Source organism: Daucus carota, chromosome 9 (genome assembly GCF_001625215.2).
Source record: "Daucus carota subsp. sativus chromosome 9, DH1 v3.0, whole genome shotgun sequence".
Classification (NCBI taxonomy): domain Eukaryota; kingdom Viridiplantae; phylum Streptophyta; class Magnoliopsida; order Apiales; family Apiaceae; genus Daucus; species Daucus carota.
Window position 1 is genome coordinate 948,734 of NC_030389.2, and position 24,503 is coordinate 973,236.

At 36.4% G+C, this 24,503-nt stretch overlaps 5 protein-coding genes across 5 annotated transcripts; 3 read left to right on the forward strand and 2 right to left on the reverse strand.

The window, feature by feature from the left end:
* Positions 1-586: 586 nt before the first annotated feature.
* LOC108202548 (uncharacterized) lies at positions 587-1,784 on the forward strand. The gene has a single exon (XM_017370999.2). The coding sequence runs from the start codon at positions 750-752 to the stop codon at positions 1,665-1,667; it is 918 nt and encodes a 305-aa protein (XP_017226488.1). The 5' UTR covers positions 587-749; the 3' UTR covers positions 1,668-1,784.
* Positions 1,785-2,771: 987 nt separating this feature from the next.
* Positions 2,772-3,571, reverse strand: LOC108202551 (uncharacterized). Its single transcript, XM_017371001.2, has 2 exons — positions 3,412-3,571; positions 2,772-3,326 (listed from the first exon to the last, which is right to left on the reverse strand). Exon 2 carries the CDS (start codon positions 3,305-3,307, stop codon positions 2,936-2,938), a length of 372 nt encoding a protein of 123 aa, XP_017226490.2. The 5' UTR covers positions 3,308-3,326; positions 3,412-3,571; the 3' UTR covers positions 2,772-2,935.
* Positions 3,572-4,721: 1,150 nt separating this feature from the next.
* Positions 4,722-12,921, reverse strand: LOC108202546 (protein Rf1, mitochondrial-like). The gene is made up of 4 exons (XM_064084469.1): positions 10,667-12,921; positions 5,668-7,496; positions 4,941-5,047; positions 4,722-4,740 (listed from the first exon to the last, which is right to left on the reverse strand). The coding sequence occupies exons 1-2, from the start codon at positions 12,654-12,656 to the stop codon at positions 5,668-5,670; spliced, it is 3,819 nt and encodes a 1,272-aa protein (XP_063940539.1). The 5' UTR covers positions 12,657-12,921; the 3' UTR covers positions 4,722-4,740; positions 4,941-5,047.
* Positions 12,922-15,450: 2,529 nt separating this feature from the next.
* Positions 15,451-21,433, forward strand: LOC108200524 (uncharacterized). The gene is made up of 6 exons (XM_017368705.2): positions 15,451-15,778; positions 17,363-17,605; positions 18,740-18,823; positions 19,130-19,259; positions 19,656-19,951; positions 21,086-21,433. The coding sequence occupies exons 1-5, from the start codon at positions 15,513-15,515 to the stop codon at positions 19,938-19,940; spliced, it is 1,008 nt and encodes a 335-aa protein (XP_017224194.1). The 5' UTR covers positions 15,451-15,512; the 3' UTR covers positions 19,941-19,951; positions 21,086-21,433.
* A 603-nt stretch (positions 21,434-22,036) lies between these two features.
* On the forward strand, positions 22,037-24,250 carry LOC108200523 (pollen-specific leucine-rich repeat extensin-like protein 1). Its single transcript, XM_017368704.2, has one exon. It carries the CDS (start codon positions 22,170-22,172, stop codon positions 24,135-24,137), a length of 1,968 nt encoding a protein of 655 aa, XP_017224193.1. The 5' UTR covers positions 22,037-22,169; the 3' UTR covers positions 24,138-24,250.
* Positions 24,251-24,503: the final 253 nt, after the last annotated feature.

Consider the following 24,503-nt stretch of genomic DNA (forward strand, 5'->3'; position numbering starts at 1 on the left):
TGATGAACTTGGTTAAGAAGTGTCGGACTCTGATACAATACGTGTTGGATATTCTTTAGATTTGCAATATGAGACCGATTTTTGTTATTACTATAGACACGCAGTCCTGTAAAAAGCAGAAATCGAACTTAATCAGCAAAAAGATAAAATAAAGATTAATTAAATTGATGGGATGATTAATCGAATAATCGGGGATTTAATCAGTTTGACGAGATACTGAACATGGATTAATGATTAATCACCACTTTTTAGAACAATGTAGGCACTACATAATATTTCTTTCATGAAACAAGTAATTTCATCTTGCATGTGGTCTTTTAATTGATAAAAACATTTCGATTTTATTTAAGGGTCAGAGATAGAAGTCGACGTGTCCAAGTATCGGTCTCGAACATGAGAATGACAGCAAAAACCAGGAGAGTCCGAGTAATGTCAGTATGCTACCTTCATCATTTTCCTCATTTATGTAATTCATCTTTTCAAGTCAATGCAAATATGTTATCTTTTTCCCCTGATGACTTTGAGGGGCACTGTAATTTGTCAGTTTCCCCTTTGCTTGAAATTGTCCCCAAAGGCCGTTGATCAAAAGTCACTTTTCTGTCATTTTATAGTTTGTGGAAACACATGCACCATGCACCAAAACAACTGATTGGATAGCCATATTGGTTCTTAACTTCAGTTCACTAGCTCTTTTAAGTATTTAAGCCAGCCATAGCAGAGCTGTGATTTCAGAACTGAAATTTTTTGTAATGGGCACATTTTTAGGCCACATTGTTCCAGGCTTTGCCTTTGCGCTTCTTGGCGCATGGCACGTTGTCAATACCATCAGAGGCTATCATCTCAGAGGCTCTAGCTTCGTGTCGAGGTTCTGGCATCCATTTCACAGTCCTGTTTTGAATCTGAAGTATTTGGAACTTATACTGCTCTTGTCCTTCGCGGTATTCGCTATACTAATGCAGATTCTTGATTTCCCTCTCATGCGTTTTTCATTTGAGCTTGACAATTTTGAGCATGCCAGCATGTTCCTCCATGTAACAATATTTGCATCTTTTACCCTTTTTTCCGAATTGAGTCAAGCATCTGAGAGTCTTTCCGGGGTCTCTGGGATGCTTGCTGCCTCCGTTTTTGGCCAAGAGCTTTTCTTACTTTACTACCATTCTGCTGATCATGTTGGCCTAGAAGGTCATTACCATTGGCTTCTGCAGCTGATAGTAATTGTCTCTCTTGTATCAGCCTTATCTGCTACTAGTTTCCCCTCTAGTTTTCCTGCAGCACTGGTTCTTTCCATTTCTGTGGTATTTCAAGGCTGCTGGCTGATGAACATGGGGTTTATGTTATGGGTCCCAAAGTTTGTCGCCCATGGATGCACCGTGAAATTAGGCGAGGCAAGCAACAGCATGCTTGGCGCGATTACATGTGAGAGTCATGATGCTGGTATGAGGGCAAGAGCACTGGCCAATTTGCAGTTCAGTTGGATACTTTCTGGTATATTAATTTTTGTGGGATGTTTATGTTTGGCTTTTACAAGAAAATTTCCCTTTAGGGGGAAGTCAGCCGGATATGAGCAACTTCACAGTAGAGGTCGAGATGTTACTGTGGCCATAGATTCTGGCAAACAAGTTCATCCGCAGAGCTCTTTGTCAATGGACGGAGTCTTTGAACTTTGATATGTAGCTAAATCTGAATTTACTCCATTCAGAGTTGCTTAAATTTTACATGTTTTGCTTTTAACTTTTGTTAAATGTAAAGTACTTTGATATGAATAATGATCCATATTTCCATAATTTAGTTACTTGGCCGGAAACAAATAACTTAAGATGGACATAGTTCATATCTTTTAGGAAAGAAAGATTTTTAGGTGTTTGAACACTCTTATCAGCTAAACAAAGTAAGTTAAAAGTAGCCAACTAAGTGCTCTTCATGGCAATATCAGTTTTCTGAGCAGATTGATCAGGTTCTGTGACAAACAACATAAAATTTGAAAATCTTGCTCCAGTTCCTGATGCTTGAAAGCTCTTTTCTGTTGATGTTCCTTTATTCAGCTCCCCAGTACTTGATCTATCTCTTTCGCCTTGTTCTTCATTTTTGGCTTGTTATAGAGCTCCTTGATGAAAAGGTTGGCTTCTGATTCCTGAACTTGCATGAAAATATCCAGTCTATGAACAGATAACGTTTCAACCATCACTAGGTCTCCATATATAGCTTCATTTATCAATATGGCAGTTAATATGTTGAATAACAACCATATCTTTCCTCTTTTTCAGGTTGGAAGAGGATTAAAATGGCAAGGGTACTTAATTTGCTGTTAGTAAGGGAATTTGAAGAACAGTCACATTGAGGCTTATGCTCCTGTTTATGGAGCTTCTCTGTTGCTTCTGTAGTTGATAATGTTCGGGCACAGATTAACATTGAGTGAAATTTTTGAATTAGATCATGCTACTTTGAAATCTGACTGACAAAGAATGTAAAAGATTCACACGCATAAGCGACGGAGTTGCATGTTCTGAGGTATCGGTTTTCTGTTCTTGATATATTTCCTGTCATATCCTTCCTTGGCGAGAAGAGTCTTGAGGGCTCAACGCCCTATGGAGGCATGAGTGTGCGAGTATTTGAATTTTCAGAAGAGAGCCTTGCTCATTACAGCAAACAATGGGGTAGATCAAAGCTAGTCACTACTGAATTCAGATACAACTATGCATGAACCTTAAATGAAACCAAAACAACACTAGCAATTTAATTAAGCAGTTCATAAATATATAAAATCAACTCACTGATATCAGAATATGACAAGTTGTTATTAAGATATGTATCCAGTGCAGTTTCTGAATCGAAACCAATATATTAGCTGTTTATATGAATCCCAAATTGAACTCTACATCAAAGAAACAAAACATACAGTTTGTAAAAAATGATAGAGACTTCTTCAAAGCTTTGTTCACTCAGCTTCCTCCACAGCTGCTTCGATTCTCAGAAGAACAAATCCAATCGCGACCCCGACTAGAGTTAAGCCATTTATCACTGCAGCAATCCTGAAAATCTCAGCCACTGCATTGCAGGTTGAAGTAAGTGCACCTCCACCTCCACTTCTCTGGTTCGAATGCTTCAGTGAGTAAGCAAAGTTTGCGAAAGATTGTTCAGTGCAGACCGGAAGGCCTAATGCCACAACATTGTTCTGAGCTTTTAGTCCACCAAATGAGTTCAATCCACTAATGTAGTTAACATTAGGCCTCTTCTGGGATGCTCTTATCGGGCTCGTGATCGCTGCAGCAATGCTGGTAAGTTTTCCTGGACATAGTGTAGCTGCCATTGATTCTTCAACTCACCACCTGAAACAAACACAAAGACTTATCAGTATTCTTGAAAAATTGGTAGTAGAAATAGAGGTTATTAATGTAAAGATGATAAATTTACTTGTATTTATTGTTATGGAGTACAGAATGATGAGTGATTATTATTAGAACTTTGTATTGGAAGAGAAGGAAAGAAATCAAGAAAGGATAAGATGGTTGGGTAATGGTTGGTTGAAAAGAAGAAGCAATGAGAGGTTGATTTTGTAGTACACAAGCCACTAGGCTTCTTAGTTTGTGAAGTCTTTCCTTATCTATAGCTAAATATTTCTATTCAGCATGCATTCAACAAAATTATCCCCTTCCCTTGCCAGCAACCTCTTGTTCCAATATCTCTCGCTCTCTTTACATGATGTCGAGAATTTGAACTCGGATAGATTAAAGACAAGTCATCTGGTGGAAAAGTCAACAATTTCGAATGTAAAAATATCAAAACCATTCCAAGTAATTCCTAAAGAAAAGGACATAATCTTTATAAAAACATCAACTTCCAAGAAACAGTACTGAAACTTTTCACTCTTTCAAGCAGAGCTTAAGTTTTTTCTAGAGACATTACATAAGCAGCGTAATCGAACTACATTGCTGCAACAACCATTCGGCTCGAATAATGCTAATTCTTAGTCGAATTTCACTCCCATCATTTCCTGGAACGAATTCACAGAGGCACTTATCGTTCAGCTTGACTCCATTCCACCTCCAGAAAGCTCTCCACCCTTTCGCTAGACAGGTCCGTCCATCACCCCATTTTTTAACAGCTAAAGGCCATGTCCTCCCTTGTTCATCGCAAACATCTATTTTTTCTGGAAGCTTCAGGTTGAAGTCATTGATCACATCCGTCGGGACACGCTGCAATATCTTTGATTAGTATTTTGCAAGCAAATTCAAACCCAAATCCTAGTGGAAAATTTTGATTTCTAGTGTAAATAAATCCAAAGAAATGATCCTTACCAAGTCACTTTTCCGTTTCGGATCTAATTTTCCAACAAAGCAAGCTCATCATCATCCATCTCCACTCTGTTATCTGCCTTATGCTCATCTTCTTCATCTTCCATTTCTTTGTCATGGCCTTCTTCATCTACATAATTCTCGCCTTTTTCATCTTCTTCCTCTTCCATCTCGTCTGCCTCAAAACCTTCAACACTAAATTCCTTCTCACATGCCATGACTCCAAAATCCTAACGTCGAAAAAGGATCCCCCGTCATACTCAAAAACTAAAAAGTCTCCGTACTGGACATTTTTATCCTGCACAAACTTTGTCCAACCAGCTTCGAAGAACTTTTTCTTTTCTCTCTGCAATACCTCCACAGGCCAATAATTCTCTTTACGATCCCTAATGATTGCATTATTCGGCAACCTATCTTTCATGAATTCAGAGAAGAATGGTGGGATCAACTGCAAGATGAGTACATCACAGTCAATAACTCAATATCTACACAAATTAAGCTTTTTAAGCATGATTTGCTTCTATTACTTAATCAATAATCATTAATAAATACCATTTGAGCTTTGGACATAAGCATAACAAGTTACTAAGGAACCTTTTGAATAGAACCTAACTGGACTAAACCACCATTGTTGATTAAAAAACTTACCAGTCGTCGTTCCCTATCTTCTGCAACAAAAGGCTTGAAAAATGCTGGAATTTTCTTCAATTTCCTCGATTCCATTTGACCCTGAAAGCTTCTATCTTCGAATCCTCCTACCAGCAGATTAAAGATACTCAAAAAAATAAATCATTTTCATCTCGTCTTTAACTCTACATTCAGTAACAAATCTATTCCACAATCACTCTACTCAAAAGTTTACATGCTTCAAGATCGATAACTTAAAAAAAACATACCAAATACAGATCAAAAGAAAATTATTCAAGGAAACTCAAAAATAACATCTACACCACAATTTAGTTTTCAGGCAATTTTAGTAGCGAGCAGAATCAAAAGTATCACCATATAGAAATCCCAAAAATAATGCAATTATATAAAACTAATGTTATCTGATATGCATTATAGAGGTAGTGCAGACTACAGAGGCTTCTTTTATTATTTTTAAATGCCGATTTCTTTTTCCGTATTATGGGAAGGGTCGAAATGCGAGCTTTCAATTCGGAATGACAACTTGAACATAGACTGTCCTTAACACATATAGAAAAGATAGTATTACAGTCTCTAATCCATTGTCTCTTACCTCTAAACAAACTATTGGTATCCCTTAAGTTGCTAATAGATATAATTCTTTACTCAGCAAAACATATTACTATAGCAGATAACTTAAATAAGTAAGGAGATGATAACACATAAGAATGAACCATAAATTTCAGACCTATTGCAGAAACCATTTGGCAAAAGCAAGAACGGCAGGGTCCTGTTCTTCCTGTTCTTTCTGTTCTTCTTTAGGTAATAGGTCGACTACCATGGATGTGGTAGATGCATCCGCTGAGAAATTGTGAGCTCGCATGTTCTCAATCAATACAACTGCTTCTTCGTATCTTTTATTCAAAAGGCTTCCACGGATGATTGTGTTGTAAGTCACATCGTCAGGCAAACAACCACTAGTTTCCATTTCGGAAAGTAATATCTTTGCTTCCTCAAATAACCCTTCTTGACAAAGTCCTCTGATCATTATGTTGTGTGTTATGACATTAGGTTGCAAACCTCTCGAAGCAAGCTTATCAAAAATATTTCTGGCCTCATAAAGTTTTCCGTTCTTGCAGAGACCATCGATGACGATAGTATGTATTTGAATATCATGAACTGTATCTTTACATTCCATCATTCGAAACAAGGAAATTGCTTCATCAATGTATCGGTTCTTAAAAAGGCCATCCAACAGAATTCGACATGTTACAATATCTGGTTTATTACCTTTTTTTAGCATTTCATGGAAAAGGTTGTGCACATCATTATGTCTACCCATCTGAAAGAGACCATGTATGATGGTGCTGTAGGTTTGAACATCGGCTTTTATACCTTCAACAGGCATTTGTCTGAGGAGATTGATGGCTTTGTCTACTTCCTGCCTCTTACAATAGCCATTTATCAGAATGTTAAAGCTATAACAATCTGGCGCTATCCCATTATTCCTCATGGTATTCAGAATCTCTAATGCCCTGCTCGTTTTGCCTCTTAAACAAAATCCATCCATTAGTGTGTTGTAGGTGATAACATCAGGAGGTACACTTTTCTCGATCATAATATCAATAACATCTTGAGCATCTTTTGTCCTCCCTTCTTTGCAGTATGCATCAACTAATATATTATAGGTGTGCAAATCTGAAGGGATGTTCCTAACACCCATCTCAGTTAACAAACGCTCAGTGTCCTCCCATCGGCCTGAGCTGCAAAGACCTTGAAGTAAGCTGTTATAGGTTATAACATTAGGTGATATGCCTTTGTGTGTCATTACAGACACAAGATCCAATGCATTATCGACTCGTCTTTCTTTGCACAAAGAATCAATAATCGAGGTATAAGTTATCGCATTGGGTCTACAACCTAAATTCTCCATCTTTCTTAACAACTTGAGAGCCGTGGAAGTATTTGAAGTTTTGCAGAGACCATCAATGATGGTGCTATACATAACTACATTGGGCTGAATTTCTCGAAATCTGATAAGCTTCCTAAATAAATGATCAGCCTCCAAAGGCTTGTCTTGAGATAGAAGGCCCTTGATGAGAGTGGTGTAGGTAAAGACATCGGGCACCCAACCACTCTTGATGATTCCAGCAAGCAACGAAAAGGCATAATCAAGTGTATTCAAGTGACAACAGGAATGGATGATGGTATTAAAGGTAACAATATCAACAGGAATGCTTAAAACACGCATTTCTCTAAACATGGAGACGGCAACAGAGTATTCTTTCATCCGAACAAGGGCGGTTAAGAGTTGGCTGAACTTAATAACGGGAAGCAGAGGTTTTATTTGAAGCATTTTATCAAACACCTCAAGAGCATCGTCAAGTTTATTAAAACCAACCTTGGATTTCTCATAAAGTAACTGCTGAAGTTGCGGATGAGTGGTGGATGAAGATGGGATAAAGGGCCTTTTGGGTTCTGAATTAGTAGAGAAAGGAAGAAAATGAGAATGAAAAAGAGATGAACAAGTGAAAGCATGAAATAGAGCTCCTCTCTTGACCAACATGCCAGCCATTGCTCAACCGTCTTTCTCTTTCTCTTTCAGGCGTGTATAGATAGATTATTATTAGAACGGTTTTTCTAATAGAGGCAGATGTGCACACACTAAACATCAAATTTTATAAATTTTGTGGTTTTTGATTGGCTCATACTTCTTTATAATGATGGACTTCCTGCAAATTCACCAATCACACCAATCAAAATCCACCAAAATTATAGAATTTGATGCTTAGTATGTGTTCATGGGCACACACTGGTCAAACCCTATTAGAATAGGGAATATGTTTCAACTAAGATAGGTTTTAAATTGTTAATTTCTTTTAATTATATCCAGATATCAGAACCATGGATCCAAACACAGAAAATATTTGGAGCTCCGTTGAAACCAGTTTTTTAAATATGAAACATCATGTAAAAATATTATTTTCAATATTTTAGTATTTTGTTAACAACATTTCTACTGGAATTCGATTTTCTTAGTTTCTACAACTCCGAATCCTAGTGTGAGTGAATGCATGGATCAAATATTCTCCATATATAAACTCATGCATGTGTACATGGCCCAAAAATAAATTATTTATAGGTAATATTTTTTCCCGGTTCCAAACCATACTAGTGCACGAAGGTTTCGATGACCAAATCCACAATTTTGCTTGAATAAATACTATTAGCCGGTTATCGTCTTACTTGAATACAATCAGCTGGTTATTGTCCGGCTTAAGCAGGCAGATATGAACAATTAGCAAGGCTTATTGGGATCATCCACACAAAATGTGCAGAGTATTTGGTTATTCAGTGTCCGAACCGAATTATTTGGTAACCGAATAAGCTCAGACAAATAACCCGTAGTAATATAATTTGGCGAGAAGAAATGACATTACTAGTACTATCATATTAAGCCTAGACAAATAACCCATAGTAGTATATTCATTCAACAGATGGCGCATCACTACATCAGTACATCACCAAATGTAGCCAGCAAGTTTGAACAACAGTTTGCAACAGCCAAGACCCGGAAGCAACTCCAATATAAACTAAACACTCCAGCACTAGCACCGTATTAGACAGCATTACAGCAACACTGCAACAGACCTTTCACAACAGCAGGTCAGCAACTTCGGTTCTATTCAGATTTAAGCAAACAAAGAGCCACCACAATTCAATCAGCAATTCATACTTCCTTTCGAAACAGTGCCAGACTGCAGAAATTACTAAATTGACAGAAAACTGAAGACTGCGGAATAAATAAAAAAAGAGCATTAGAATTTATTTAAGCAAAATTGCAGACCGGTTCTTCCAGAAAACTAGTTCCTTTACTAAAAACAGTGGCAGACTGCAAAATAGTTCCTTTACAAATTTTTCCAAAACCTATCAAAAACATTCACTTATCACTTCAATATACTTAAAAAAAAATTTGAAATTGCCGACTGCAGGAAGAAAACAACTCATCATGCAGTATAGCTTTGTACATATAGGAGATGGAAAGCGAAACAAAGCAAGCAATCACAAATTCACAATCCATATAGTTAAAAAAGTATTTCTTACGCATCGGCTATGTAAATTTGATGGGTAGATTAATCTGCTACAATTATACAGCAACTGAACATCCAAGAACAACAAACTAGCACAACAACTATTAGCAAAACAACACAGGCTAACTGGATCCATTTAAAATATGATACTGAATATTTTGTGTATTAATTATCACATCATAAATGATGAAATATATAGAAAAATAGGTGAAAAGAGAGTTTTTATAATTGTTGCATCACCAAAAAAATGAAAAATATACAAGTATTGGACCTATGAATAATTACTTTTTCTGGGAAAAATATAAGAGCGGGTAGGACATGCCAAACATGATACGTACGATATCGATTTTCACAAAGGTCAATTTACATCATAAGTTGCCATCTTTAAAATATCAGATGTGGGAATTTCTAGCAAACATACGCTAACTTCCATTCTAACTAGTAATTCTTTGCTTCCTCGTATAACTTTTTAACATAATCCTCTAGTCAATATGTTATGTGTTATGGCATTGGGTTTCAAATCCATCCATAAGCATATTGTAGGTGGGTTTATATCTATTTACATCTTTAAAATTAATATTATGAGTGTTAAAATTTAATATTTATCTAGGTGGTTCTGTTGCTGCTCATACAAAACGCAAAAGATGGGACTAAATATTCAAGTTTTCAAATTTTACTCGCATAGGAGTAAAGACGACGTATTCATACTTTTCTGATCATTCTTCTGCACTTCTAGTAAGCAGTCCTCAATATCAAACAGGAAGCATTAATGAGGGACTAGGAGATGGACTTCAGTTATCCAGCATCTGACGTAGAGACCTTCAGAACTATTTGACTGATCTTCTCAAATCAAGACTGTGCTCAAGCTGTTCGCGTGATCATTTTTCTGCACAATATCAAACAGGAAGCATAACACATGAGGGACTACACAGATTAGGGAGAAAATATTGCGCAGCCATAAAAAGTTTCACCTAACAAACCGAAACTTAATTTTGCACATTAAGTTATTAGAACCAGAGAAATACAATATTATTCAAAAAGCCAACTTTTTTTCCAAGACAAATAGCCTAATATCACCGTTTTGTCTCTGCCAAAGCCACATCGATGAAACAAGGAGAACATGAGAAGAACATAACCACATAAAACTATATTCTTGCGAACACTCTATAACACAAATCTCTGGAGGTTCGACGCAGACTCTCGCTTCCTAGCGTTCTATAACATATACACCACAATTTGGTTTTACGGCTTTTAGTAGCAAGCAGAATCAATAGTATCACAACATAGAAATTCAAAAAATAATGCCATTATATAAAACTAAAGTTATCTGATATATGCATTATAGAGGTAGTAAAGACTACAGAGGCTTCTTTTATTATTTTTAAATGCTGATTTCTTTTTCCGTATTATGGGAAGCGTCGAAATGCTAGATTTCAATTCGGAATGACAACTTGAACATAGACTGTCCTTAATACATATAGAAGAGATAGTATTACCGTCTCTAATCCATTGTCTATTATCTCTAAACAAACTGACGGTACTCCTTAAGTTGCAAATAGATAAATTCTTTACTCAGCAAAACATATTACTATAGCAGATAACTTAAATAAGTTAGGAGATGATAACACATAAGAATGAACCATAAATTTCAGACCTATTGCAGAAACCATTTGGCAAAAGCAAGAACGGCAGGGTCCTGTTCTTCCTGTTCTTTCTGTTCTTCTTTAGGTAATAGGTCGACTACCATGGATGTGGTAGATGCATCCGCTGAGAAATTGTGAGCTCGCATGTTCTCAATCAGTACAACTGCTTCTTCGTATCTTTTATTCAAAAGGCTTCCACGGATGATCGTGTTGTAAGTCACATCGTCAGGCAAACAACCACTAGTTTCCATTTCAGAAAGTAATATCTTTGCTTCCTCAAATAACCCTCCTTGACAATAGCCATTTATCAGAATGGTATAGCTATAACAATCTGGAGCTATCCCATTACTCCTCATGGTATTCAGCACCTCTAGCGCCCTGTCCATTTTGCCTGTTAAACAATATCCATCCATTAGTGTGCTGTAGGTGATTACATCAGGAGGTACACTTTTCTCGATCATAATATCAATAACATCTTGTGCATCTTTTGTCCTCCCTTGTTTGCAGTATGCATTAACTAATATACTATAGCTATAACAATCTGGAGCTATCCCATTACTCCTCATGGTATTCAGCACCTCTAGCGCCCTGTCCATTTTGCCTGTTAAACAATATCCATCCATTAGTGTGCTGTAGGTGATTACATCAGGAGGTACACTTTTCTCGATCATAATATCAATAACATCTTGTGCATCTTTTGTCCTCCCTTGTTTGCAGTATGCATTAACTAATATACTATAGGTATGCAAATCAGGACGGATCTTCTGAGCACCCATCTCACTTAACAATGGCTCAATGTCCTCCCATCGGCTAGAGATGCAAAGACCTTGAATTAATATGGTATAGGTTATAACATTTGGTGGAATGCCTTTAACGATCATTTCAGACACAAGATCCAATGCATGATCGACTCGTCTCTCTTTGCACAAAGAATCAATAATCAAGGTATAAGTTATAGTATTGGGTCTGCAACCTATCTCCTCCATCTTTCTTAACAGCTTGAGAGCCATGGAGGTATTTGAAGTTTTGCAGAGACCTTTAATGACGGTGTTATAAGTAACTACATCAGGATGAATTTCTTCATATGTTATAAGCTTGTTAAACAAATCCCCAGCCTCCAAAGGCCTGTCTTGAGATAGAAGGCCCTTGATGAGAGTGTTGTAGGTAAAGACATTAGGTGATATGCCTTTGTGGGTCATTTCAGACACAAGATCCAATGCATGATCGACTCGTCTCTCTTTGCACAAAGAATCAATAATCGAGGTATAAGTTATAGTATCGGGTCTGCAACCTATCTCCTCCATCTTTCTTAACAGCTTGAGAGCCATGGAGGTATTTGAAGTTTTGCAGAGACCATCAATGACGGTGTTATAAGTAACTACATCAGGATGAATTTCTTCATATGTTATAAGCTTGTTAAACAAATCCCCAGCCTCCAAAGGCCTGTCTTGAGATAGAAGGCCCTTGATGAGAGCGTTGTAGGTAAAGACATCGGGCACCCAACCACTCTTGATGATTCCAGCAAGCAACGAAAAGGCATAATCAAGTGTATTCAAGTGACAACAGGAATGGATGGCAGTATTAAAAGTAACAATGTCAACAGGAATGCTTAAAACACGCAATTCTCTAAACATGGAGACGGCTACAGAGTATTCTTTCATCCGAACAAGGGCAGTTAACAGTTGGTTAAACTGCAGAACAAGAGGCCCAGATTTCAGAAGGAGCATTTTATCGAACACTAGCAGCGCATCTTCTAGTTTATCGAAACCAACCTTAGATTTATGATAGAGCAATTGTTTTAGCTCGGGATGGGTGGTGGATGGAGAAGGAATAAAGGGGGGTTTGGGCTGTGAATCAGGGTTAGGTTTAGTAGAGAAAAGAAGAAAATGAGAATGAAAAAGAGAATTTGGGGTGCTTACAATTGGAGGCATCAAAGTGAATGAAGTGAGAGCATGAAAATGAGCAGTGGCCAGTGTTTGAGCTCCTCTCTTCACCAACAACATCGCTCAACCCTCTTTCAAGAAATTCTTTGTATGAGCAGGAACGTTTTAGCTGGGATTTCTCTCTGTCTGTTAGGAATTCCTTTCTTTTAGCTGGGATTTCTGTGAGTCAGTTAGGAATTCCTATCTGCGTGAAATTGACTCAAATCCGGAAATGAGATAGATTATTATACGATGGCAACAATCTACTACCCCTCTATTCAGCGGGAAGAGATTAAATTCCTAGAATAATTCAGCAAGACTAGGCTATGCATTTACATTAAAAATTTAGACTTAGAGGGGTGTATTGGATTGGGATTTTAAAGCATTTTTTTGCATTCTTGAAATCCGAGGGTATTCGATTGGGATTGTTTGAAATCCATTAAAATCTTGAGGTATTCAATTGGGATTTTAAATTATGCTACAAAATCTGGTGGTATTTAATTGGGATTTTAAATTATGCTTTAAAATCTGATGGTATTCAATTGGGATTGTTTAAAATCCATTAAAATCTGATGGTATTCAAATGCTGATGGATTTTTTTTCATTTCATAAAATGATGGATTTTGTGGCATTCTTCAGTGTATTTTAAGTTTTTTGAAATCCCACCAAATTCAATGGGATTTTGAAGCATTGTACCTAAATCCTATCAACTCTGCAACATTTCATCAAGAATCCGCACAAAATCAAAATCTCATACAATCCATTAAAATCCATAAATTAAAAACAATGCATTAAAATCTCAATCGAATACACCCCCGTTAATGTCTTCAAGAGAAAAAGCAATTAGTGTGTGAAGCTTAAAACTTGAGAAGAAGAATTTGAAATAGTGCAGGAATAAGCTATAGCAATACATAGGAGTCATCTTGTATATACGAGAGGCGATATGTCCGGAATTCATGTTTGTGGAAATAAGAAATCAATATTAATGAGTTTATCTATCGATTAAGGATTTACATGAGATTTTTTTTAATAAATCAGGGACTGAATTTAATCGATAAGTTAATAAAATATTCGTTAAAGGTTAATTGGAGATCTTCAAAATCGGAGATATTTAGGGTAGAGCCTAAATTAACTAAATTCGATCAGATGTTCATATTTTCTTCGTATTCTGTATACGAAGTTACTTGTATGTGTTTGTGTGTGATGGGGGAGTGTCATGTTTGTACATTACATAATTGCGTTGAAAGTAACAGTTGATGATCTATAAGAGGTGACTTTAGACTCATTATTTGTTCCTTCAACAGGTATGTTTCTCTTTCTTGAGCGAAAAACAATTCTGAGCCGACTTGGACGAATTTGGTCCGATAACTGTGCTTGCAGTGAACATCACAGGAAAAAGTACCTTCTCTTATGATACTTGCAATGATCATATGACAATTTTCATTTCCTTCTGTTGATATTGGAGTTCTCTTTGTTATTTTATATCCAATCCTCTGTTTTTCATTCTAGAAAGACCTCGTTTCATACGTGCCCCTTGTAATAAAAGGGAAAACCATATGATCTCCGGTCCCTTTAACAACGTTCCTTCGTGATCAAATGTAAGGAGTCAAACTAACGGGCAACTGTCTCTGTTTAAGGAATCTGCAGTATTACATTAGCATAGCAATCATCTTGCTGAATGCCGTAATCGTGTACTGAGAACACTTGTTTAGATTACTACCGTGACTGTGATCTTGAAGATTTCTTTACCTTCACTTAGAAAGGATGCCACTGGTACATTTGAATGTCAAGTTGCAGCAGCTTCAGAACCTGGGAAACGAATTGATTCATCGCCAAATGATAGACATGATATGTTCAAAGGTGTCATCCCATGTTAGCTGTTTACTGGGAAATCTGGGGACAATTCTCATGCCTGAGGGGGTTGCGGCTGGAAGTATCGTGAGCCCACAACCCCCTCCGACATTGTTTTGTAGGTTCCCAAACTTCCAGCTACACCGCCTATGGAGAAATACTAGGGTCTGATTTGGTGTTGTCAATGAGGATAAACCCTTACCATTTGACATATCCCATCTTACTAAATTATATACGAGATCAACCTAAGGACGTTTTCGGCGTTCGGCGTCCTTAGGTTGATCTCGTAGTTCCTACAATCAGAAAACGACGAATCTCTTTATGATAAACAGATCCATTTTGCAAGTTAGTTATTACGGATAGTCACGTTTAATATTTCAATTGAACACTTTTTTTTCTCAAAGGAGAAGATTATTCTGCATCTTTGATGCACTGAGAATTTCTACTCACATTATTCTTTTTTACATAAAATATAAAAAAATGTTCACATTCAATTTGCTATATTTACTATATATATATATACAAGCACTTAGTTCAATTTTGAGCTTATATTTAATATGAAACTTAAATAAGAATAATACAATCTTATTTTTATAAATCCCAAGCAAGGTCCTTATTTAGTAAATTATTTTATTATCAAGTCAAATTAGAAATAAAAACTATTGTATATTACTTTTATATTAATATAATAATAATATTTTTATCTTTAAAATTTTCTATTACAATACTATCAAAATTTTTAAATAATTACAATTAGAAAAAATGTAACCTATTTTAGTATTATTCATTTTATTAAATTATATTATTATTAACACTTATTTAAGCTGAAAATGAATTCGAAAATTCGTCTAATTAAATATAAATATGATTCATATTCATATAAAAAATTTAAATTTGCATTTCATTTTATAGCTCAAACGAATGTAATAGGTAAAATATAAATATAAGCATATATTATTGTATATTTCTTTCTATTATAGAAATATATAATATATAATTACATTTGAAAAATAACACTAGTCGACCATACATTTCACATTCCCCTGTTTATATCACACTCTCCCCTTTGTTGAAGCAGCAGCAGCAATGGCGAGTGGCAGGAAAAGAGGGCGACCCATCAAGCAAAAACCCAATAAAGAGCACCAAGAATCCCCAAATGACAACAAAAATGAATATGAAAAGATGAGACAGGAAAGAATCAAAGAGAATTTAGCAAGAATGAAGCAAATGGGTATCTTAGAACTCTCCAAGAAGCTCAGTGGTGAGTCTCGTAAGGCCTCTCCCTCGAAGAAGTCAAGGGGTTGTGTTAGAAAGATTCAAGCTTTGCCTGATTCAACTAGGAGGTCTTCTAGGTATGTTTTGTTTTTCATTTCAATGCCTTTTCCCGCCTAAATTGTTTGTTTCTTGATTGCCCTTTTTGTCAATTTGTTTGCTTCATGTGTTTTCTTGGTGGGAGTCTTGGTGATTTGGGGATGTATAAATGAATTAGCTTTATGGGTTCTGTATGTGTGTAAATAGAGCTTTGTTCTGATGGACTGCTGTTTGATTTTGAAGATAAATATCAAAATCAAATTTGGTGGTTGTTTGTGTGTGTTGGGGGGGGGGGGGGGGGGGGGCGTGTGTGAGTGATTATCAGTGTAAAGTCTCATAAACCCTCTCCATTGAGATAACCAAGGGCTTCCTTTAAAAAGATTTAAGCTTTACCTGATTGAACTAGGAGGTCATCTAGGTTTTTTTTTTTCGTTTTAATGTTTTTCCGGCATAAATTATTGAATTGTGATTGTTGGTTTATTTTTTAGATTTCCCTTTTTGTGATTCTGTTTGTGTATTATTTTTTTCCCTTTTTGGTGGGGTTCTTGATGATTTTGACTTGTATAAATTAATTAGCTTTATGGGTTTTGTGTGTGTGTAAGTTTAGTCGAAATGAATAGAGCTTTGTTCTGATGGACTAATATATGAAGATACATAAATTAATCAGCTTTATTGTTTGTGTGCACGCGTGTATATGTGTGTCAGATTTGGTGAAACGAATTGACCTCTGTGTAATGGACTAATATATGAGTTTGAAGATACAAAGACGAATCAACTTCATGGGCTTTGTATGTGTGTGTGTGTGTAAAGTTTGATGGGAAGAATAGAGCTTTTTTAGGATCAAATATATGAATACGTTGATTTGCCTTTTGATTTGACTCTGTAGAGGTCCTTACTTCACGAGTCTCTTTTGTGAGTGAAACACAAATAGCTCTATTTGTTGCATTTATTTACAGTTGTAGTTTCTGATGGAGATGACAAAATAAAGTTGTGCTATGCGCTTATGTGTATTTATGTTGAATCGGATTATAGGGATGAGCTCTACTACAAACAACTATATTTTGGAGTGTGGATTTGAAAATTTTATACTCCTAATTACTCGGACTCGGGTACGGAGTTTGGACACACACATATCCGAGAGTTAGACTTGGGAACTTTGAAAATTGGAGACACGGGGACACTGTCCTATTTTTGGACACGAGTACAGGGATACATCATGGTAAATTAATAAACAAGTATGATAAGTTAGACATCTTAACAAAAAAGTAACAATAAAACTCAAATTTGACATGATTTTGTAGGGGATTTTGCAAATTAGGCGTCTTCTGTACTTTAATCCCATTCTTGCTTCTTTCTTTTTTCTCACATATTTCTTTTGAATTGTAAGTTTGACTCATATTTGATTTTTGAATTTGGTCAAACATTTTAGTCAAAGGATCTGACACGAAATAAGGGTCGTGTCCGAGTGTCCAACACGGTTACGGCAACCTAAATAGAAGAGTCAGAGTAACATAGCTCCTTAAAGATATATGTTATTTTTTTAAATTGATTTTGAGGAATTTTTCTTTTGAAAAAGAAATTGAGTTCTTTGTGTTCTTACATTATCTTGTTGCATGGTTACATAGATTGAATACTATGACGCGGGTTAATTATGCTGAAGGGGCACACTCTCCTAAAAAAGCCGGGAGAGCTGCAAGGGTTACTGAGATTCATCTACAACAAGGTTCAGAACCTGAAATTTATACGGCAGAGCATGAAAAACTTTTAGGTGATTGCAAGACAAAATGGGCTTTGTATGTGGATGGTTACGACAAAAATGGGAAACGAATATATGATCCAGTTGAAGGGAAGGGTTGCCATCAGTGCAGGTAATTTCTTACATCATTGTTTAAGGGTTATGTAACACAACAAAAATTAGGTGGACAACAAACACACTTGGCTTTAGCATTAATATTTTCTTATAGTAAGTTAAGGAATCTATGTTAGGTACTTGGAGGAACAATCTACTAGTCTTGTTTATTATTTGGCTGATAAATTTTATACACAAGTAAGGAGCAAGGGCTGGTATATTAAAAGGGGTAGCAGTTGATCCTTTAGATAGGTCTAGCCGTCTAGCCGAAATATCAAATAGGTTAGTCCAAAATCTATGTTGCAGTAAAAAGTAATGTTGACGAGACAATGGCACAGCCACTGAAGAGGGGTTGGGGGTTGGGAAGGTGTGTGTGGTTATTAACTTCGTTCTCAAAGTTAATGAGCATACAGCATGCCTAACTTGGTACTGCTTAAACAGTTTTGACAATTATGCAATAAATGATTAAAAATTTCAACAAGACAGGTAGGAAGAAAGATAGGCATTGCTCAATTAAGATATCCAACAGCCCTGTGGCTGGTTCATGTAGCAGTATTAAGCATCGTGCCAAGTAGAGAGGATCAAAAGTAATTATTTGCACGTCTCCACTATCCACGGGTAGCATTCTTCATTATTTTCTTTTAAATACCTGCTGATTCTGTTAGTGTTACAAGGTAAAAATTACTTGACAACATGAAATGAATTATAAAGCTTACATTTATCATCAGTTCCAAAGCTGTCATTTCAAGGTTCATAGTACCTAGCGAGTCTCAGCAGATTATGGGTTAAGCCCATAATAGTTCCTTTACTATCGGTTTAATACAAATAGGAACTATGGTCCAAATGCAGTAAACTTCTTTGGTGGCCCCACATATTTTTGTATCTAATAAGATATAAAAAAGTTTTTAACCACATAATATAATTGCATTTACTCCATTATAAAAAGCAGACTCACATATTCATGGATATTTACCATAACATATATATGTATATGAACTTGGTGCTTTTAATTTATAGTCCATAATGATGTAACCAGTTTCAGTATCTTGTTTTTGTTTATTTTATACACGGCCTTGTTTCACGCTTATGGTTTTAATAAATTCTGTACTGTTCACATGGGATCAACTCTTAATTTGATAACAATCTCCTTCAGGCAGAAAACTCTTGGACGGCGTACTCGGTGCAGCTCTTGCAAGACAGGACAAGGGCAATTTTGTGGCGACTGTTTATTCACGAGGTACAGCGATATCATGCTTGAAAATTGTAGTGCACATAACGTATTAATTAAAATTTGCCTCTATAATATTTCTTCCACTGGGAATTAGATGTTCAATTATCTATATAGATTTTAGAAAGTCCGTTGCTGCTTTATTTATGTAATTTGTAACTCTGTAGTCTGTACATAGAATTCAACTTTAAGTTTGTCCTTAAAGATGATGAATAAAATTTACTTAAGAGAGGAGACATTTTTCATGGGAAAGGAGTATGTGCTGTCATGTGTCAGTGCGGCAATCATTTTTTATTATTTTTTTACTTTGTGCAGATACGGTGAAAATGTTATTGAAGTGAATAAGAATCAAAGCTGGATTTGCCCTGTCTGTCGAGGAATATGCAACTGCAGTTGTTGCCGACTAAGCAAAGGATGGAAGCCTACTGGTTCCATCTATAGGAAGGTTAAACATATCTTCTTGCAGTACTTTGAATGTTTATTTTATTGTATGACCTGCCCCTCTGTTTTTTTGGGTATCTTTCATATATTAAAACACATTAGATATATATTTATTGAGAGGGGAGGTGAGGGTTCCAACCATGACCTTTGCCCATGTAGGAGGGGAACAAGCCATGGCACTGGGCTGTCAACTGAAACACCTCCCTACCCTCCGAATACAATAGTTTGAGTGGATGTTAGTGATTACTACTTGACAATTTCAGTGTATTCAGTTTTCTTTATTACTTCTCTATTGAATCTTACTTTCATCTGGGAAGTTGAATTTGATACAACGTTGACGCTTAATATGCGCTAAAATTTATTGTTGAAGGACCTAAACTCAATTATATGATCATTTCAGGTGAAACGTCTAGGGTTCAAATCTGTGGCACATTATCTCATTCAAAGCCGATTTGCTCAAACAATCCAAGAAGGGCCAACTAAAGAAGATCCAGATTCTCAGAACGGGCTATTGCCTACTACAAATGGAGAATCTGAGCCAACCTATGGAATTTCGAACTCGCAATCAGACGGGAATGAAGAAATAGAAGAGGATAGTGATCTTGGTAGCATGAACGGCGGTACATACAACCAAGATGGAAACATTGAAGATTATGATACCGTTAACAATAATGAACGGAAGTGAGGAGTACCATGGTAAGAATATTTGAAACTTCTAGAAGCTGAGTTTTTGAAATCGGCATAATCATGCCATATTGCTTTTAGTGGTACCTGACTAGCTTTCGAAAAACTCAAGAAATTTATATGCACATTTGTGTACTTTATGAAGTGATGATTTGGTAGAATTTTTGAGTCCTAAGCAAGAAATGTGTATAATTGATAATCTATGTGCATTTTATACTTGTTTTTGTTACGCACATACATGGTTCATCAGATAACCATGTTCTCACCTTTGCATGTTATGAAATAACACTTTTGAAGAACTTCTGAATTTTAAGCAAGAAAATTGATAAACGATAATCTATGTGCATTTTATACTTATCATTTTTTTTGTATTAAATTAAATCTCCACGCTGACATTCATGGTTTATCAGATAACCATCCGTGTTTTGTCATACATATATGATTTTTTAAATAACCTTCTTTTATGCATACAAGATATTATGTACTTTTTTTTTATATATAGTTATATTCAGAAGGGGATCTTAACGAATTACTGTGAATTGTGCCTATGTTCTAATTATTGCTTTATGCATACAAAGTCCAACTAATATGAGAAGATTTGTATTAGTAATATGATTAGTGATGCATTTTAACTGATTTCTATATGATATATAAGCAAGTGCAAATGTTCATACTTCATATTAGTATTACTTGGCTTATTTTCAAACTAATGATTCTACCTTATTGATTAAGTACATATATAGATTTATGCATTTTATTTTCTTTCTTTGATAGTAACATAGAGAACATCGTTTCCCTTAGTTCAACAAAAATGATTCATCTAGTGTTTCCATTAGAAAGATAATATCTTGTACGCATAACTAGTTACAATAAGTAATTAATGCTAATTACTAGCATGTTTATTTATTTTATATATTATCTTCTAATCATACACAATTTGTATCTAGAATCTGAAAATTCCGATCTTTGAGGTTCTGTCTGTAGCAGCATGCAACAAATCTGTAAGGACATTGCTTATAGTATGAAAGTGATATGATTCTGGGAACTAGCTAGATTTCAACTGATATATTGTTATATGTATTATGTACAAGCAAAGAGCGGTTTTTAATAGTAGTGTTATTGATGCATGTATAATTTCTGAAACAGGTAAAATTTTGTAGCTTGTTATGGAGATGCTGGTGATGATGAAAATTTCTGAGGTTTAATGAAGAGGACAGTGGTAAGTATATTTTTGAAAGTTTGATAGATTTTGAAATCGACTCAAGTCTTGAGCCCAACATATAATGATATATATAGTGTTTTGGCACCTGAACTGTTTTCCAACAAGTATTTGGAACATCTATGAGCAATCTTGTACTTTGGTACTCACATTCAGCTGCCTTTTCCTGTTACGATGCAGTAATTTTGTAGCTTTTAAGTGTTATAAGCAGTCATGAATGTTAAATCTGTTCGGGTTTCTGTTTTTGGTTATGTTCAGGGAAATTTTTAAGCTGACATCATGATTTATCAAGCACCTGTGTTTATGTTGTGTGTATCAATATTTTTGTCTTTAATAATTATAATTAAAGCTTAACTATAAAGAATTTTATTTGTATTGAGCTTGTTTATTTTTTGTTAATGCATTTAGTTTTGTTCGTACAAGTAAATCATATAATTACATTTATACAGAATAAAGTGGCAAGAAGGCTGATGATACAACAAATAATTATATTGAGAATTTTTAAACTTCAAATGATTCTAATTATGAAAGATAGCATGCTTAAATTTTTTTTTTATCATAAATACTAAATAGTATAAATTTTGTTAATTACAAAAATTCTTAGTAACCTATAAAAGTGTTATGTGGGGAAAGCAACAAAAATAATTAGCTTTTATTTAGAAGACATAAATTAGTATTATCTATTGATGTCAAAGAAATGAATTGTTAATGTATTCATAAAAAAAAAAGTAATCTCCAGCTTTGTGGATCATAATAAGACTCAGTCATATCCATATTTAGTATATTGTTCATGCAAAACAAGTAAAACTTAACAAAAACAGAAAATTTACACCTTGAAAATCTATGGTAAAATATTGGATTCCAGGAATTTAGTGTGCTAAATGTGGTAATAATTATCAGCAGCCTCTCAATTATCTTGAGGTCATATTTCTGTCAACCATCTATATACCCTCCATACATTGGCATGTAGTATAAGCAGCCTTGGGCCTATCCAAGGAAGTTTTGAAAAGCATGGCTTTTCCTACGATTATGAAGGCCTTTGGCTGCCTTCTTTTGTTGTCTCTCTTTTCTTTTTCATTTGTTTTGTCGACGTCTGAAGAAGTTCCGGAAGGTTCTGAATTTGGAGTTGATGCTCGTGCCAGTTTTGCCAATCCCAGGCTTAGAAATGCTTACATTGCACTTCAAGCATGGAAAAAAGCTATATTTTCTGACCCAAAAAATATGACAGGGAATTGGGTTGGTCCTAATGTTTGCTCATATAATGGTGTGTTTTGTGAGCGAGCATTAGATGATCCGAATTTGACTGTTGTTGCTGGTATTGATCTTAACAGCGGAGATATTGCTGGGCATTTAGTGACACAACTTGGTCTCTTGACGGATATTGCACTTTTCCATATCAACAGTAATCGTTTTTGTGGCATTATTCCTGAAGAGTTCTGTAAGTTGACACTTCTGCATGAATTTGATGTGAGCAATAACAGATTTGTTGGTACCTTCCCGAAAGTTGGTACTTGTTTGCCTGCCCTCAAGTACCTTGATCTTCGGTATAATGATTTTGAAGGGCCATTGCCTCGAGAACTTTTTGATAAGCCTCTGGATGCTTTGTTCTTGAACAACAATCGGTTCTCGTCCCACATCCCTGAAAATCTTGGAAACTCACCTGCTTCGGTGATTGTTTTGGCTAACAATGAATTAACAGGCTGTATGCCCAACAGTATTGGCAAAATGGACAAAACATTGAATGAGTTAATTTTCTTGAATAATAACTTGACTGGTTGCTTGCCTGAAGAACTTGGAATGTTGGGAAATCTGGATGTGTTTGATATCAGCTATAACAACTATATTGGGACACTACCGAAGAACTTAGGAGGGTTGAAACTGTTAACCAGAATCGACATTGGACATAACAACTTCTCTGGGGTAGTTTCTGACTCTGTCTGCGCGTTGCCAAGCTTACAGAACTTCACATATTCTTACAACTATTTCCAAGATGAGATGAAATCTTGTTTAGCACAAAAGCCCAACCTAGTGTTTGATTTCAAGAAAAATTGTTTGCCTGACAAACCAGACCAAAGAACTCCAGAAGAATGTTATCCTGTGGTGAAGAATCCTGTCAAATGTGAAGCTGTTGGTTGCAGACCAAATCCCACTCACCCAAGTCCTGTGAATATTTCTCCTCCATCCAAAGTGCAACCAGAAACACGAAATCCACAGCCGAAACCTCAGCCACCTAAGACTTCACCCCCTCCAAGTCCGAAGCCCACACCGGCTCCTGTAGTCGAACCACCACCATCACAACCTGTAGCATCTCCACCACCACCAGTTGCCTCACCCCCACCACCCGTACATTCACCTCCCCCACCTGTAGCCTCACCTCCACCACCCGTACATTCACCTCCACCACCTGTAGCCTCACCTCCACCACCCGTGCATTCACCTCCCCCACCTGTAGCCTCACCTCCTCCCCCAACTCCCTCCCCTCCTCCTCCAACTCCCTCACCTCCTCCCCCGTCCCCTCCTCCACCAGTTCATTCACCTCCACCTCCTTCACCTCCTCCGCCCTCACCTTCACCTCCACCACCAGTCCACTCACCTCCCCCACCCTCACCCTCACCTCCACCACCAGTCCACTCACCTCCCCCGCCAGTACACTCACCACCTCCACCCGTCTTCTCCCCACCACCGCCTGTCTTCTCTCCACCACCCCCTGCTCCAGTTCATTCTCCACCACCACCACCAGTCCTCTCACCACCTCCTGCTCCAGTTCATTCCCCACCACCACCAGTCCTCTCACCACCACCACCTGCTCCGGTTCATTCCCCACCACCACCAGTCCTATCACCACCTCCCGCTCCAGTCCATTCTCCGCCACCACCAACTCCTCAACAATCACCACCTCCCGCAGATGATTTCATCTTGCCAGATAATATAGGAGCCCTTTATGCATCACCACCTCCACCTATGTTCCAAGGCTATTAAACCAGCTAGTACTCATTCATATTCTTGATCAATGTAACTATCATTGTAACTTCATTACAAAAGAACATGAACCTTTGAACTGGGCATGAAATGATTTATGAATATTTCTTCAGTGTCTATTATTCTTCATTATCTTTTTTATGTCTTCATCAGACCAAAATCGAGACCACCAAGCTAAAAAAGAGCTCTCATACCATGTTAAAAGACAAAGAGTTTCAAATATATTATTTTAATTACAACTAAGTCGTATATTATTAACACAAGTTTACTTTGTCACATATTAACATTTTCTAATCAAGTCGTATAAATTTTAAACCCCGACTAAAAATGGTTGATCATATTCATTTGTGAAAACAATCACGGGTC

Excerpts from the sequence above, each read along its gene's own strand:
- LOC108202548 (XM_017370999.2), top strand. The coding sequence starts at position 750 with ATGGGCACATTTTTAGGCCACATTGTTCCAGGCTTTGCCTTTGCGCTT.
- LOC108202551 (XM_017371001.2), bottom strand. The coding sequence starts at position 3,307 with ATGGCAGCTACACTATGTCCAGGAAAACTTACCAGCATTGCTGCAGCG.
- LOC108202546 (XM_064084469.1), bottom strand. The coding sequence starts at position 12,656 with ATGTTGTTGGTGAAGAGAGGAGCTCAAACACTGGCCACTGCTCATTTT. Across the intron at positions 7,497-10,666 it reads TGCCAAATGGTTTCTGCAAT|CAATGGCTGGCATGTTGGTC; the intron begins AGGTCTGAAATT and ends AAGACGGTTGAG.
- LOC108200524 (XM_017368705.2), top strand. The coding sequence starts at position 15,513 with ATGGCGAGTGGCAGGAAAAGAGGGCGACCCATCAAGCAAAAACCCAAT. Across the intron at positions 17,606-18,739 it reads AAGGGTTGCCATCAGTGCAG|GCAGAAAACTCTTGGACGGC; the intron begins GTAATTTCTTAC and ends AATCTCCTTCAG. Across the intron at positions 18,824-19,129 it reads GGCGACTGTTTATTCACGAG|ATACGGTGAAAATGTTATTG; the intron begins GTACAGCGATAT and ends TACTTTGTGCAG.
- LOC108200523 (XM_017368704.2), top strand. The coding sequence starts at position 22,170 with ATGGCTTTTCCTACGATTATGAAGGCCTTTGGCTGCCTTCTTTTGTTG.